The 17049-nt window shown below is 40.7% G+C and overlaps 1 protein-coding gene across 4 annotated transcripts in view; it reads left to right on the top strand.

The window, feature by feature from the left end:
* ddah1 (dimethylarginine dimethylaminohydrolase 1) overlaps positions 1–17049 on the top strand; it is a 71356-nt gene that overhangs the window by 46670 nt on the left and 7637 nt on the right. For 3 of the 4 annotated variants that reach the window (XM_041040936.1, XM_041040935.1, XM_041040937.1), the window contains 3 exons: positions 6267–6366; positions 7808–7881; positions 13398–13517. In XM_041040936.1, the coding sequence (XP_040896870.1) occupies positions 6267–6366; positions 7808–7881; positions 13398–13517 (294 nt within the window). Of the gene's footprint in view, positions 1–1431; positions 1579–6266; positions 6367–7807; positions 7882–13397; positions 13518–17049 lie in introns of those variants that run through there. The other variant, XM_041040938.1, reaches the window with a different exon arrangement.

The following is a 17049-nucleotide window of genomic DNA, read 5'->3' as shown; positions in this document are numbered from 1 at the left end:
CTTTTCAATTGATTTGTGTAATCCTGGCGTGGTTGCTACCTCCCACCATTTGGACAGCTGTAAATGTGTCCAAGCAGGACCATAGTGTGGCATTTTCCTCCTTGGAGCCCTGATATCCTGGGAGCCCCAAGTGAAAACAGTCTGACAGTGCAGTGGGTTTGGCTGAAACAGCTCTTTTACTGGGGCAGACTGCCAGATCCTTGTGGTTGATGTGGTGTGAGGGTCTCCAGATCTACTACTGTTAACTGTGCACGCCTTCACATTGACCTACTTCTCAACATTTATGTAATCCTAAAGTTGATCGGGGATTGTAAGGGGGGGGGGGGTGTCATGGCTTGGTTAACCACAGGTATGTTCCAACATACACCAAGGATTTGTTTAGATAATGCACGCATGGGCCACGGAGGGTTTGTTTTCTCTTGACTGCTACTAAATGAGTTGTTGTCATTTCATACTTTCATTACAGGCTGTGTCAGTGCAAACCCTTGCACTTAGCTGCTTTTAGGAATGTGCCATTTGACCACCATGACAGCATCAGGCTGGGCTCTTTTTTCCATGTATGCACCCACCTGTGTGACTCATGTAGTGAGTGCTTTGTGTGTCCTTTGTGGTGACTGTTCCCATAAAAGATGCTGAAAAAAAGTCATTAAGTACTGATTTCAGAACTCCACACTTTCAGATTCAGATTTTTTTCTGCATGCATCCTCTGTCTGTTGAGTGTGTGCGCCTTTCTGTGCATGTGCATGTGAGTGTGCACTTGAGTTTAAGAGGTGTGAATGTAACAATAGCCCTATCGGAGCCCCATTACAGCTTCTGTAGATTCTCTCCCAAGGAAAGGCTGCTATTTATTCAAGCCTTCAGGCACTCCAAAAGAAGCACTGAGTGAAACCGCTGCCTCTGGCAAACTTTCGACAGAACTATAATTGAGCCATTTAATCACACTTACTCTTCCAAGCAAACAAAGAGAAACATCTCTCTGTTTCTTCCATGACGTCAGAGACTTAATACCTAAAAGGTTCAGATAGCCTTATCCACCTTGCTGTTGCATAGCCAATGAGTCTGTGCATTCATTTTGAATTCCACTCAGTCGATTTCCTTGAAATGCAGTCATTATTCCCATTCTGTACTGCACTGGTCTTTGAACCTTCCTCTGCATTAGACCTCTGCTATCTGTTGCAATCATCATCTGTGTCCCGGATGCTCAGCCAAAGCTTTAGCTATGACGCACAAGATTCACTGTTCAAACTTGTGCCCATATGTCAATACAAGACAAGGCCCATATGTCACTTTTGTTTTGTTTTTTTCTTTGTTTTGGCACAGAGACTGCCACTTTTGATTGGTTGTTTATTATGTTTTTGAGTCGTTTCAGGTTCTACAAGTAGCTGTAAAGCTGCATAAATCAAGTTCAGTTAACAGCCAGCAAACATAGTGAACATAGCTGCTAAAGAGCCAGAAATTTCTCTCAGCAGCTGGTGGAGACCAAAACAAAGCTAAAAGCTAAAAACCTTGCACATTTGCTTGGTCACCAGAAATAAGATTCCAGATAAATGCTAATATTGCTCCATGTCTGCTGGATAAGTAAGTAAGCAACCGTTTGCTAACGTGAGGTATATCAACTCTATAATGTGATAATATGTCAATGCAGTGTTCACAGCTTGTAACTGTCTGGCATTATGTGTCTGGCATTATCTGCAGCTGATAACTATCATTTAAAGAGGTTAACCTCCTTGCGTGTGAAGCTCAGAGGAATGCTGTATCCCCATTATGTTTGAGCGTGGGACTCTGTTGCCTGGTGTAGGGAGGCTAGGATGACCATCAGGAATGCTATTGTTGTGTACTCCATTCCCCTTCCAAATGCACCATGCCCTATCAGACTGATGGTCCTTTTTAGCAGAATGCGATATCCACGGGTACCAGGGGCAAGAGAAGGGAGAAGGGGTCCATAAAAAGCCCCAAATAAAAGGCTGTTCTCTCTGCTCTGTCTCCCCTGTCCTGTGCTGGAACGGCAGGAATGTGGCAGGCAGACCGACTGGCCCTCAGAGCCTTCTGCCCCTAATGAATTTTAAAAGGCCTTTTTCATTCAAAGCAGGGTGCTGGCTAACAGCATGTCGCCTGGCCAAGCACTCAGGGGAAAAGGAGGAGAGAGGAGAGAAGAGGAGAAGAGCACAGGAGGGTTGGAGGGAGAAGAGAAAGAGGTGCTGGCAAAGTGAGTTGGCACTTTGGCAGGATGGGGTATTGGATGTCCCTCCTCAGTGAGAGATAATAGGGCATTCTGTATGGGAAGCTACTGCAGGAGCATTCTTGACCCTGCCACGAGAGTCTAAAGAGAATAGAGGGAATGTGAGAGACAAAGAAAGAAAAAGAGCGAGGAGAGTCAGAAACACTGAAGTGAGATTAATTGGTATTTTTAAAAAAATGTACTCAAAGGTCATCATGGGGTGCTTTAAATGTGAGAATTTGTGAGTTAAATGAGAAGTACAGTGCCTATCTCCTGTCTGTATAGTAGACATAATCTACATATGTAGTAGATATAATCTACATAAAGCAGCAGTTAGGGAAACAGCTATCTGGTTTACCATACAGACATCTCTTCTGACTCTGGACATGAAAGCCAATATGTAGATTTCCCAGTATGTTAAAACTATTCCCCAAGTCTGCCACTCTTTTGTTGATGGTAATTTTCTGCAGTAACACTCAGTTACCTTCAGCTTAACAGTGTGGTGATCTATAGTTTATGCCACCTGTTATAACAAAGATAATGAGCCAGTAAGGCAAAGAAGTTCTGACAAAGATTTATTTTCCTCCGTATACAGCATGAACCTCAAGAGGAAGCTGGAGAACATTAACTTTAAAGCTTAATCTTAATTAGCAGTGTATCTGTGGGGAGCTGTTTAGGACTTGCACTGGCATGCTAATTGTTTTCCTACTATGCGGTAGCCAGCAGAGCTTTGTCAATCATGATTATTGCACTTAATGCTCTGACACAACCTATGGCATAACTCATAAATAAAGATGAATTGGATTATAATACAGGTGAAGATAGTTAAAGAAGAAGAAAGGAGATGTCAGTTACTTTCACTGGCTGCTTTATTGTACAGCCACACCTACTGTTTGCACTGAAGGTTCTCTGTTTTTCTCTCAGTGCAAACAGATAAGGTGAAAAGGTTTTAGTTTCTGTTTGATGTAAGGTTTAGTAATGTAAGGCATTGTATGCGCAGGAGGCAAAATCTAAGTTACTTTATAAGTCATATTCACTGATGCTTGTTTTGACATCTCTGAAATTTCATTCTCCTGTGACCTTCCCCCACCTAAGAGAGTTTATTAAAAGTTGTATGATCCATCCATTCAGGCGTAGTCTTGTGAACAAAAAATTGTTCATGACAAGGGGAGTTTTGAAAAAACTGTAGCTTGATATATCAGTGTCTACAGAGAGGTTGTGCCAGAACAAAAACCTCGTTGCGCCTTGAAGTGGATGTGTGACAGCAGGAAAAATGTTCTCTCCTGCCAACTATTCACAAATACATATAGGTTATCTGCTTCAATTAATCACTGTTTCTGTTACAACCTGCTGACGGCAGCATCAGAACGTGCTGTGAATAATATGAAGAATGTAGACAGGTGTGATGGTGTCAGGGAGGTGTTCTTGTCTTGTGAGGCCTTATGCTGCCAACTGAGAATTGTTTTAACTCCACAGCTTATGGAAACACTGTAGCTGAACAGGTGCATCACTTTATGACCCTTTTAGTCTTTCTGTTCAAATGAATACTTCCAGCATGAACATTTGCTCCAGTGACTCCTGCACAGCTGCAGAATCTCAATCCAAGAGGACATCGTTTGGAATGAGATGCAGCAGGATGTTTGTAGTGTTTGCTTTTGGCCAGTGCAGGACCCGAGTGATGCTACTCGGTCTAAATCCCTGTTGGATTATTTGGGACTCTGAATGCATTCTTTGGAATTCAGGCTGTTTTGATGTCAAAGTGGAACAACGTAAAATGCTTTCTTTTACCAGTATTTCTATCTAATTAATTTAAGCAGCGGCATTTGTATAAGTGATAACAGTACAGTACAGTAAGTCTGTAGTGTGCACTGAATGTGGTGACCTGTTATGAATTCATTTTATCTTTCAGATGTAAATTGTTTTCTTTACCAGTTTGTTCTGCTTTTTCTTTTTCTACACAACCATCTTTACTTTTTTCCCCACATCTCATTTTCCATGTGTACTGAATCTCTCGTGTAAACACAAGCTGCAGTTTCCACGTCCATGTGGAAGGTAAGCCTAGTTTATGCTCTGTAGCACACACAGAGACAGCAGGCAGAGCAGACCCCATACTGCTGTCTATCTATAAGGCCCATTACGTTTCTCATGGTGCGAGGGGACTAAACACCCTTTGGGTCACATCACCTCCAGTGATGTCAGAGGAAATGCCAGAGAGCTGAGGTAAAAGGGACTGCCTCACACAGTCCAGCGGATTCCTGGACAGAAGACCACTGTGGTAGTGGAACCTCCAGAGTGCTACAGACAAGTCAGAAACGGAATAAGGAATCACTGATAATTAGTGTGTGCTAAAATATGAAGGTGCTGCTCTGCAGCTTTGTTGTGCAGCACCAGCCTCTCGGCTCTTGGGCACATACATGCAGACAGAACTTTTAAGATAAAGTGTCTGAAATGACTCACTTGACACTTGAAGTTTCCTTAATAAGATGAATAAGTGATGATGGGGTAATAAATTTGCTGGGACCAGCTAAGACTCCACAGCGATGACACGCGAAGACAATATAACGCATGACTTTGAACAAACATCAAAAGCATAAGTTCTCGTCAGTCATCTGGATTGTTTACTTCCTTGGAACCTGACTCAAACTTTTATTTGTCACCCAGCTTTTCTACAAACCAACGAAAATGAAAAGCAGAGAGTGCCTTGGTGATGCCTTGGTGATCCTTGGCTTTGCTCAAACAAAAAAAATGTGAGGGATTTACTGTTACCTATACTTAACATGCTGCCTGCTGTTGCTGTCATAGCTTTTAAGAAACCACTAATGAATTTGTGAACCCAGTTACTTGGAAGGACGCTGTGTTCCTCCTGTTTAACTGAAGCAGAAAGATGAGCAGGACGCCTGCAGGGAGGATGAAACATGGAGGAGGAAAGATTTTTCTGTGGAATCCCACTGTCTCACTTCTGGAAAGTAAATAGATTGGAAAGATCCCATTGTGGTTGTGAGCCACTGGGTCATAAGGCAATTTAAAGAAACAGTCACTCAAGTAAACAGATATAAAATCAAATAGACAGTAACTTGTAAATACTGGTTATACAATACCACTGTATTTGTGCATAAATGTGTGTGTAGGTGTGAGGAAAGGACATTTGCGCAGTCGTGTGTGCACATACAGGCCTCTATTGGGTTATCTTGGAAGTACATGGCAGTCTACCTGGATGACTTCATGGTTGGGCCTTCCACAAATGAGGAGAAGCAGAAGCATTGTGTTCGCCAAAAAGCACAGTGAGCAGGCTGAGGTCATAGTGAGATAGGGCTTGTGGAAACACTGATGCTCTCGCTAACATGACTGGCCTTGGAAACTACTCCCACAGGAACCCCAAAAACAGGACAGTAAAATCTCACTGGGCGGTCAGACAGGAGAACAGACCAGCCGAAGTTCAGCCAAAAAAAGACCTGCTCTTTCCTCTGGTTTCAGGTTCAGCAAGAGAGGACCGGCAGGTGAAATGTGGATTTCTCATGATTTTCCATCAAGTGAATGCATTTCATAATATATGCTAATGTTTTCCGGGTGGCAGCCATCCTTTCACTTCCTTCCCCATAAATATATGAAAGACAGATGACCCAGAACACGAGGACAGGAAGAGGCATTTTGTAGAGTTTGTGCTGGTCCTTCACCGTACCTCTTTTCCGCTGACACTGCCTTGTAAAATTTTTAACATACTTCCTCCAAAATGACATCATTTCATGGCTCATTGAAATGATGTCATCGCAACCTGTTGGGTTGCGAAGGTTTTGTTTCACTGTGCTCAAACTCAAGAACGTAGGTACTGCTAAATACCGTGCATTAAAGAAAACCCAGTGAAAATCCTCAGACTGATTTTCTCTTGTTTACAGATGTCTGATTAGAGCTGGACCTTATCATAATATTCCTGAAGACAGGAAATGCTGTTGGTTTAACTTACTGTACGTCATCATGATTCAGTCTTTTGTTTAATATTAACAGATGTTTTAACTGAATCTATCTTTGTGTGTGTGTTTGTTTCTTCCAGACGGAGGCAATGAAAGGAGCTTTGAAGGATCTGAATCTGAACATTGTGGAAATGACTGATGAAAATGCCACACTGGATGGAGGAGATGTTCTTTTTACAGGTACATTACACCGTCAGTCACTGTGGTCTACTACCCACTGACATCTACATGATCGTGCCAATCAAACATCCATCCTCGTATACGAGGCCATCATCATATGTTTATAGTTGCCACTACAGGGCCATCATATGTAAAAGTTGGGCTTAAATATGAACTCATGCAAGGTGCATTATATTTTAAAGGGACAAAGGGAAAACCAAAAGCCCATTATAAAATGCAGCTTGTGGAACATTGTACAAATAGCCATGTATTTTAAAATTTTGCCTAAACAGTCACAGCTCATTGACAGTTTGCTAAGTGAGTAGAAGGTTGTGTGTCTGTGTTTTGGGATCCTCCACTCCAACAGTCCTCACTGCGACCTTGGTGACCCCAGTGCCTTAGTGTACTACACGCAGAATTTCAGCCAACAATAATCTGTAGCAAAGATATTATGTACCATGCTACATGGTCAAATCACATCTGTAGGACTCTAGTCTCTCACCACGGTCCTCTTATTTCTCTGGCACTGGGTAATAAAACTGATGAAGGCAGAGAATCAAGAGCATGGTGGTCTTTATAAGATATTCTGTACATTCTGTTACAGTCGTGTGGTGAGTTAAAATGTGGGTCAGTGTCTCCTACACTGCACAGGCCACCAGGAAAAAGCATAGTACACTTAATTGAGTTTCTTGACACTGGCTCTGTGCTCTCGTTCCTTCCAGCTGAAATCGGTTTCACATGGCAGGGCTAGAAACATTTCCTGTTGGCAGGGCCCAGGCTAACGGCTCATTTTGTAAAGGCTCAGCAGCTACAGTAGGAGCCCATCCCTGAGCTCAGTGTGCTGCAGCCTCGCCAGGCATTCAAGGCTCTGTCTGTTTGTGCCCCACCATACTGACCACAGTTGGCCTTTCTCACAGGCATGCATAAAGTACACACTGTGGTGACTGCAGTGTTCAGCTACCAGAGCTCCACAGGCTCACTGTAATGCTTGTGTTGAAGATTTTTAGATTTTGTCTCTGTAGACCAGGGGTTCTCAAACTCTACTGCCATTTGTGCTCCTCGATGCCATAGGAATTATTTATACTTTAAACTTTTCAACCAAAATACTTAAGAGCTGTTTAATAGAAATGAATTTAAATACATTAAATTTGAATACTTTTAGCCACAGGGTCATTTTTATTTATGTAAATATATTATGTTGTATTCATTTCAGTTTTTAATGTCGTAAACCTAATGTAAGTGAGTGTTATTGGCTCAGAGTGTTTGTTTTATTGGCGTTGTGGTTCCCATTGTTATACTCTTTTTAAATGCAGACCCCCAACCTATGGCTTGCGGACCCCCAGGGGTCCTGGGACCCCAGTTTGAGAATCGTGGGTGTAGACCTTACAGATATACCTTACTATCCATATGTGTGTTCATAGATATTTCGGCCAACTTCACTGACATCTGACTCTTTCTACAGGTCGAGAGTTCTTTGTGGGCCTTTCCAAACGGACCAATCAGAGAGGAGCAGAGATTCTAGCTGATGCTTTTAAGGTGAGCTGAAGTGGTGCAGTGATATGAAAAATAGCTATATAAATAAAATATTAAATATAATAAAATATAAAATACATGAGTTTGTGTACTTCAACCTGCACTATATGATTCTCTTGGCCACTTGGGAGCAATGTAAACTGTAAATACGTCAAAGCCCATAGTATCACTTTACGCCGCAGACATGGCAAATATGTTTGCGAACAGCTGCCTATTTACACAACCAGCAGACACAGAGCTAGCATAATAGGTATTTATTTGGAGTCGTGTTCCTGGACACCTGGTATCTATAAGTCCATTATTCACCCTAGCTTTACCTCTGTTTTGGTTTCCTCTAAATATTGAGGGAAATATCTTGCTCTTTATAAATGCTCTACTATACTCACCAGCTAGTTTATAACTTGGAGAGTCTGCAAACAGGTGCAGGTGCAGCCCTGCATACCATGTAACTGTACCTGCAAGCAAGGGGTAAACAAGTCACAACCAAACAGATCACAGGGCTGTCACAGGTTAAAATGCTCTATGGACTTGAGCCAAGTTTTCCCATTAACCCTTATGGCCCATTGCTTATATAAAAGTACTGATTAGAGCAGCTATAAGTATCAAAAATAACAGCAAGTTTTGCCTTTGTTTCTTCTAAGTATAGTAAGTCTCACTTTAAAGGAATTATAGTAACTTTGTTAGTCATTATGACAGTGTCTACTTTTCTACATACACAGTCACCACTCTGCTTTCCTTAGCCTCTTAAATGGTCCCTGAGCTCACACCTGCTGTGAGCAATCAGACATCACAAAAAAGGGAGAGATAAGTATGTTATCAGTCATAAAAGCTTTATAGCAGGAAGATAACAGCATCATCACTCCATTCGTCTTGCTATTTTCATTCTGTTCCACTTCCCTCTCTCACTCTCTAATTCCATTTCTCCCTCCAACCATCTCTGCCTCACTCCACCCCCTCTTTTCTGTCCATTATACCTATCCCTCATACATCCACCTCTGCCTCTATTTCTTCCTTCCTTATATTCACTTAGCTCTGCTGAATGTAAATGTCTGCCTCAAGGCTACACTGTTTTTGTGGACTATATACAGGACAGTACATAGTGTACAAACATGACTTGTTGCTAGAAGATGTGGAAACCGTTGGAAACATCCTACTGGCTGTATTTATAATTTTGTAGGCTGCTGTTTTTTTCTGATGAGGCCACAAACTGGACATAGGCTAGCACATTCAAAGCAATGCATATATCTGTGTATACCATAACTGTGTGTGTATTTTGTACTGAACAAAAAAAGAAAAAATAGGGAAATTTTATCAATTGTAAACTTATTGAAATAAAAATGTGAGTAACCAAAACATAAATACTTTTGTAATCATAAAAGTATTTCTACTATTCGGCTCCACTTGAGTGCCATGTGATTATTGATGGATGCAGCTACGAAGAGTCAGAGAGGCAATTAGCTGTTAGTGCCCAGTCCAGGCCTCAGCTGGCTTGGAGGCATTTTTAATCAGCTATTGATGCAAACCTCTCCCACCTCTGTACACAGTGATTAAACAGACAGTTGATAACGCTGATGAAACAGGTGATTTGTGAGAGGAAACAGCTCTCATTCTAATTATTTCATGGGCAGTTTTTCCCTGTGCTGTTATTAATTAATTTAATCAACATGCCCACTCATAACTGCTGGATTGACAGATTGTTCCCACTTAAGGTGAAAAAACAAGGAAAATATTCCTCACAATTCTCATTTATCTCTGATGATCCATTTTTAGCCAATTTAAACCTTTAAGCCTTGTTTGAGAGTCACTATCATCATCAATTAATATCTCCACCATACAGATTTCATTCAGGGTGTTGTAAGTTTGACTGAGGGCTTATCTGTTGTGGAGAGATTTTTTAAAAACTGTCATAACTCCTTTCTTCTTCCCTGTCAGTCGGATCAATCTGGTGACAATCTGTTTTACTTACTGTCAATAACTCCCACGCAGAGACGAAAAGCAGCAGTGAAGTGATCGCGTTAACAAATGTTGTCTGTGTAACCGCCGCCTGATATAGCTTATTTCTTTCCATTGTTGCACAAAATCTTTCTAAAAACACATTAATGAGCCACACTGTTGCATGTGGTGAAATGTTCCCTCATTACCATGGCCCCTGTAGTGCATTTTGACCCCATCCTCCCACTGTAAATACCCATTGAGGAATACACTATTTAATTTGTTTTGAATAACTTTTGCTACAAACTACAGTAACCCAGTGGCTTTAGGATTTTTTTAGCCCTTTCTAAAAATGAATTTGTGACCCATTATTAAAGATTTATGTCTTCAGTAGAAACAACCCTGTCTGAAAACCACAGGGAGTGCAGGGAAGCTGTGAGACAGACAAGTAAAAGGCAACAGTATGTATATAGTATAGTATGATCTATGTCTCTTTTCAGCCCTTGTTAATGCCAATGATTTTGTATTTTAAATGGTTTCACCATATTTTCCTTTCCCAGCACTTTCTGACTAATATCCCCGGTCAGCTCTGGCTTGACCTTGATAACCACAACTGGGCTCAACAATCTCCATTACCATATGACACACAGGAAATATTCAGAAAAATATCCCAAACATCACTGAAACAACAGATTTGTTTCAGGGAGGATCTAGGCATGCAGCCCACAGACAGGGTCACAATGTGGGTCACAAAAACAGACCGATCTTATCTGTCTTGTTTACTGTTTTTGCAATGCAAAGGAGTTTTATACTGCAGACTTATGTGGTGAGAGACCACGACAAAAGAGTAAAGTTCAGAGGTGGGTCACAGCTCCAAGAGTTCAGAAAATTACCGTAACCTGAATGGTTTTATTGTTGTTCTTCCATCTTCCCATCTGTATCTGATTTGAATTCCTCATTGTGGATTCCTCTGTGTTTTCTGTTATCTTTGATAAGACGGGACTTAATGATTCGTCTCTGGCAAATGACACAAGGAAAAATCACTTGAGCGTCCATTATTGTTTTTTCCGTTTTTTATCAGATCAGTTCCCTCTATCACTGTTGCTTTTTCCTTTCATTATCAAATTAAGTATCACTTTGTTGCCAGGTTTGTTTAGCACTCAACAACTGCGTACAGATGTTGCAGCTGTATTCTTTATGGTCGTTGCAGAGGTCGGAGTAATTGGTACTGTTGATGGAATCAGTTTGTTCTGGAAGTAATCGCGACCTTAAACCACTTCTTTTCAGCTATTGCTAAGAGGTGTTGACTCCTAATTTGTACCAGTAAGACACTAACATGGACACAGACGTCTGCTGTACTTCTGGGATCTTCAGTAAGGTCACAGTGTCATTATATCAGCCCATTAGTGCAGATGAAAAGCAATTCTGTCTGTCCCTTAATTCCCTCAAGGATTTATCTTGATAAGCAGAAAAGTATGACTTGACTTTCTAATTTTACACGGAAGCTTCCTATTCATGGATAAGGAATGAGGAAAGTTGAGATTACAAAATTCCCAGTTGTCCTTCTGTGTCTTCTAAACAAGTTCGAAAGAAGCAGTTCAGGAAAACATGATGGATGGGGGAATTTAAGTTTTTCGCGTGATGAGCTGCCAAGTGCTATTCTGTTTTTCAGTCACACTATTTCATTGAATCATAGCACTTTAATGGTGATGCTAATGATGCCATGCAAAGATTGGCCTGAAAAGTGTTAACATATAGTTGAATGGAAAATGTCACAATATAGTGTAGCGATGGAAAATGTACACAATACTTCATAGGGTTTTATGAGCTATAAAAAAAACCCATTGAAACATATTATGTAATTAAGAAAACACAACGATGTCAGTTAAAGAAGTTATTTTCTGAAGTGCAAACCAGAATTTATGCGGTCATATAAAGTTGTTCACATAGATTCAGGAAGGAAAGGTCTTGGCGAAAAAGTTTAAACTCATATATCTTATCCTAATTCAAATAATAGCTCGGGATCACTTTAAGGTTTATAAATCTCAGTAGGACCCAACTCTGGCTTTAGCAGTTCTCGAAAGGCTTACAGTGTGTCACCACCTGTGAGTCCCTGAATCAAAAGCTCAATCAATCAGCTTGAAAGAGGGAAATTCTTCTAGTCCAGTGAATCAAAATTAAATGAAGTCAGTGGTAAAATAATGTTGACATAATGACAGGGTATTCTGTAACTCTTCAAATATGGACTCCAGGCTTTAGTTATTGCAACAAGGAGGCTTTAAACTAACATTTTAATGAAAGGATCAGTCCAAAATCAACAGCTGAAAGCTAAAGATAAACAAAACACTACAGGACCCCATACAGCACTGCTGAAATGATCTTATCCTGCACCAAAATGGACCATATACAGTGTCGATCAGTGTGGATGCATTTGTGATTGATGAGTTCTGCTTTTACACACGTTCAAAGATTTTAAAAACCCTGAAAACATATTTTCTCAATCAGCCTCTTACTACGAGGGGTATAGTCGTACATAAACACTACATTTTCTACCAGAGTTTGAAAAGCTTTGTCATGCGATTTCTATATTCATGTTTTTGCCCTTGCTTTTCTCACTGGTTTGAAGTGGAAAAATGTGACGACAGTTGTTGTTAGTTGTTTGCTTATGTTGCCACAGCTCTCATCAAACCACCCCCACACAATTCCCATGCAGCAGAGTAGCCTAGATTTTGACTGTAAATAAAGAATAACTAAGGGTGTTTTTCACAATGATTACTGTATAGTTATACAGAAACATTTAAGATATGAGACCAAAGGGCCTTCACATTTTAAAGATACCTAAATCCCCAGTCAGTAGCCATGCTCAGGTCTTAAGTAAATTGTTACCAGTGGCAGCTTCTGTAAAGAAGTTAAACACTTCTGATGACAACATTTGGTATGTAGCATCCTGCAGCCAGAGAAAGCCGCTCCAATCAGCTTCCTACAAGTTGCTCTGTAATCTTCCCATGAGCCCTCAGCTCAGTGACATCATCTTCCAGACACTCCTGCTGTTTCCGCTCCTGAGCTGCCCACTACTTTATTTTAAAGGCCACTTGAGACCCTGTCTAATGATACTGCACAAACCACTACAGTGCTTTTAATTTTATTATTTTTTTAATTAAAAAAAAAAAAGTATTGGGGCTAAAAAGTACAAAACACTTACACTGAATGAAGCCGTGATACCTTTTTTTGTGGTTCAAAAGGGGATTGTGAAGCATTGTCGCTGACAAAGGAAGACTTACACTGAGTTATCAGAGATGTATAATCCAATGCAGTATGATACAATAGCCCAGTAACACCAAAAATCCTTTTTTATGAAGATTACATTAGGATTAAACTATGTAGAAATTAGTTTCTAATCATTTTTTCACCCATATTCACATTACATTTTATAGCTGTACAGGTCATTGTAGATATTACCACATGTTGTGTATTGGGTTATGACATTGTTGCTGTAAGGTTTAATATAAATAATTGTTTCATTGCCTGTCCTCATGAAGATAATTCTATTCAGTGTTTAATTCTCCTAATTGATTTGTGTTTTGCAGGACTACGCTGTGTCTACCGTTCCTGTTCTGGAAGGGCTGCACCTGAAAAGCTTCTGCAGTATGGGGGGACCAGGCCTTATTGTAATCGGCTCCAGTGAACCAGCACAGAAGGCCCTCAAAGTATGTTGCTTGTCTGTGTGTGTATTGTATGTACAGTGAAAGCATCATCTCATTGCTATGTTGTGCCTAACTGTAGCCATGGAAACTGCTGAATTAATGTAGTGGCATTGTTTTAATAACTATGACGCACACTGACGCAGTAGAGCCATCTTTACGTCTGTGCGCCAGCGACAAGCCTTGGCTGTTGCTTTTCTGGTTGTCCATCCATACATCCGTCATTCACGGGGACTCAAGGACGAATTGATTAGATTTTGGTGGTCAAAGGTCAAAGGTCAAGGTAACTCAAGAATTCATGCACTAATTGTGACACTAATAGGATCAAATGCTGAAGTCCTGACATTTTATATTCTAAAGGTCAAAGGTCAACTTCACTGTGACATCATAATGTTCTGAAAATACACTTAATACCTTTTATTAAACTCCTTCAAAGTCTTCCTTACATATATGTGTCTGGACAGACATGGATATAAACTGCAACTTGACTGGTTGGCGAAGGCAACCAACCACAAGACAGTAATTCTTCTTTTTTCTCTGGTTGGTTCTTAGTTCACTCTAGCTGGTATGAACCTCTTTTTTTTTTCCCCTCTCATTCTGCAAACTGTTTAGCACAAATCACCCTACAAGACAGGACATCACACGTGTTCATTCAGAGCAGACTCCCTTACTTACAGCCTGATGGCTACTTCCCCCTGTAAGCACACTGAAACCACCTGTCACCTTAATCCTTCCTCGTTAATTCATATTATCTGCTAATCTCTGGGGACTGCCTCTGGCGCTCACTCTCCAGCATCAATTACAAAAGTATTGTCCTTCCATTAAACACGCTGAGCTCATTACTGTATAAAGCCTGAATCTGAATCGATCAAGCTTCATTGCAACAATGGAAACCCAGGGAATGTGTAAGGACAACACGAAGAAGAGATGGTTTACACCCTGACAGAGACAAATTGTCATTTTCACAAAGAGAGTAATAAATCTCAGCCCATCCCTCCGATGGAATTATGCCTAAAATTCCCAGCATCAATATATGAGACTGTATGTGAACTTTTTTAATGACACACATGCAGTACATCTAATTACATAAGTATGAGGACTTAGACACACAAGCACATACACCCTTGGCCTTGATGGATCCTCTCTGGCAGGGATTCTCACTTGCCTGTGAGATACCTCCCCCTAGTGGCCCAGTGTTGCTTTGAGTCAAGTAAAAGTCAAATGTGTCTTGGGGGCAATTAAAACCAGTTCATCAGACAGCACGTCCTGATGGGGCAAAGTACCTAAGAGAAGCTCAAGGTCAGGCGTGTTGGTTTGTGACTATGTTTGCAATGCTGAAGCAAACACAAGAACTAAAGAAACTATGCATAAACGCTCTAATTAATTTTATATTCCAACATCGACTCATTAAGATTCCTGCCTGTTTGATCACCCCAGTAATTATCTACTGGAGCGAGGAGTGGCCGTTAGCAAGACTTAATGACAGACTGCTTGCTTCCTAATTACGGCATACGTCACCCTCTCTTGCAGCAATTAGCTCCTGTTTTAAAGCACTTTTAACAACCCTGGATTTGTAATTAGGTAATGTTCTCTTTGTGGGGGGAGTGAGATCTTATGAATGCTGTTTTAATGAATCCAAAGTGCGTGTTTTGGATGTGGATACAGCTCTTACGGCAGTGAGGCTCCCTGTCTGTGTATACCCTTGGACAAAGACACTTTGTACAAATTAATGTTGGAGCCTGACTAATTCACTTTATCTTTAGGGAACTGAATATTGCTGCTATAAGATATTCCCTGAGAGGAGAGGAGAGCCTGACCTGTTAGAATGGGTTTAGATAACTGATTCATTTGAATTCATAAAAAAGTGTAGAAGCTCTGTACTATATCTCACTGACATGCACTTAATAGGGCTGTTAATTTCTACTCTTGTTTTGAAGTTTGGCAGTAAGGTTCAGTCCTCAGAATATTTGTGTTTGTAGACCAGGAGTAGTTTCCCATCTGTGTTTAGCTCTCCCTGGGATGAGGATACATGCTGACCTGATGGATTTCGTCATCCATCTGCTGCTGTCACTGCCAAGCTTCTCCCATGAAGTCATCATCCCAAAATATCGCCTCTGTCAGGGGATGCATCACCCACTCCCTGTTTGCTCACACACTATTCCCTTGCTACATTATATCGCACTGACCGGTAGCTTTTAACTTACCATTCACCCCGTTTACTCAGCCCTGTTTGATTCATGAGGTCATTACTCTCTACTGGTCAGGATTTGATCTTCGCCTCAAGGATGTATTACACCCTTGAGTTTTATAGATAATGAGGTGACAACGTGGTGAAGGTCATATTCCTATGATGACCAAAATCCTGATCACAAGCAAACCCATAAGTACAGTTAAGACACTAAAATATAAGCATATTCTGTATTTATGATGATCCAACTGATGGGTTACTTAGTATGTTTTAATACCAGGAAAGGTGCCATGTAAGGCATTTGAGCTTTAAGTTTCCTTGCCCACAGTGTGAAAGCATTCATTCACTGAGTCCTTGAGTCAGCTGCAGTGTCGGAGATGAGCAGCTGATACCACATTTGAGGTTATAGATTTAGGTCCCTGAATTGCAGCCTTGTTTCTTAGTGAGATAATAATCAAACAGAGCTAAAACTTTCTTGTTTTAGTTCTACATGGTCATTCTATTAAATGTGTACTACATACTAAGCAAAGTAAGGGAGTCTGCTCTGAATCAACACATGCGATGTCCTGTCTTGTAGTGTGTGTTATGCCTATGCTGAATGTGACAGGCCAGACCAGACCACACCAGTAGGATCAAGCCAAATATTGGATAAATTAAAATTCTGGCCTTGCAATGTCACTGGATGAATTTGACATGAAAGTAAAGGAGAAGTCAGGGCATTGCCAAAGTCAGCAGGCTTCATCCTCTGAGGTCCATTGATGTCAGTCCATCATACTGTTGCTGTGGCTAAGAGACCAATGACTTTTACAGTATGTATCATATTAGGAAAAGAGCTATATATGGCTGTGAGTGAGTGTGAATGTGAGTCACACAGCAGTATGTCAAAGGTTGGAGTATAAGGTCTCTGATTATGTTCTTGTTTATGCCTAAAAGAATAAAAAAAATACATGAGAATTGGCAATTCTGTTACAGGGAAGTATTCTGAATTCTGTTCTTTTATTAGTATTGTCATAGACGTTCTGTGTCCTCCCCTCCCCTTCCTTCCCTTCACGTCAGTTTCCACTGGATACCTTGGGGGTGGAGCAATAAACACTCCATAAAGACCAATAATATTTCCAGAGTGAATGTGTGTGTCAAGGAACTATAACAAACATTTATTGTTTATCAACAGGAAGCAATTTCACTCTCATTTCCCCACCAGATTTGGAAGCAGCCTCAAGAAGGATTTGTCTTGTACATGCTGCTGTTATTCCATCAGTGAAAAGAAGTATTGTAAAACTTTTAAAGGCATCCTGGGAAGGATTTCTACAATGAGCATTATAAATATTCATAGCAGGAGCCAAAATCCAA

This window comes from Toxotes jaculatrix, chromosome 6 (assembly GCF_017976425.1).
Source record: "Toxotes jaculatrix isolate fToxJac2 chromosome 6, fToxJac2.pri, whole genome shotgun sequence".
Taxonomy (NCBI): domain Eukaryota; kingdom Metazoa; phylum Chordata; class Actinopteri; family Toxotidae; genus Toxotes; species Toxotes jaculatrix.
This window is presented reverse-complemented; position numbering and strand designations above follow the sequence as displayed.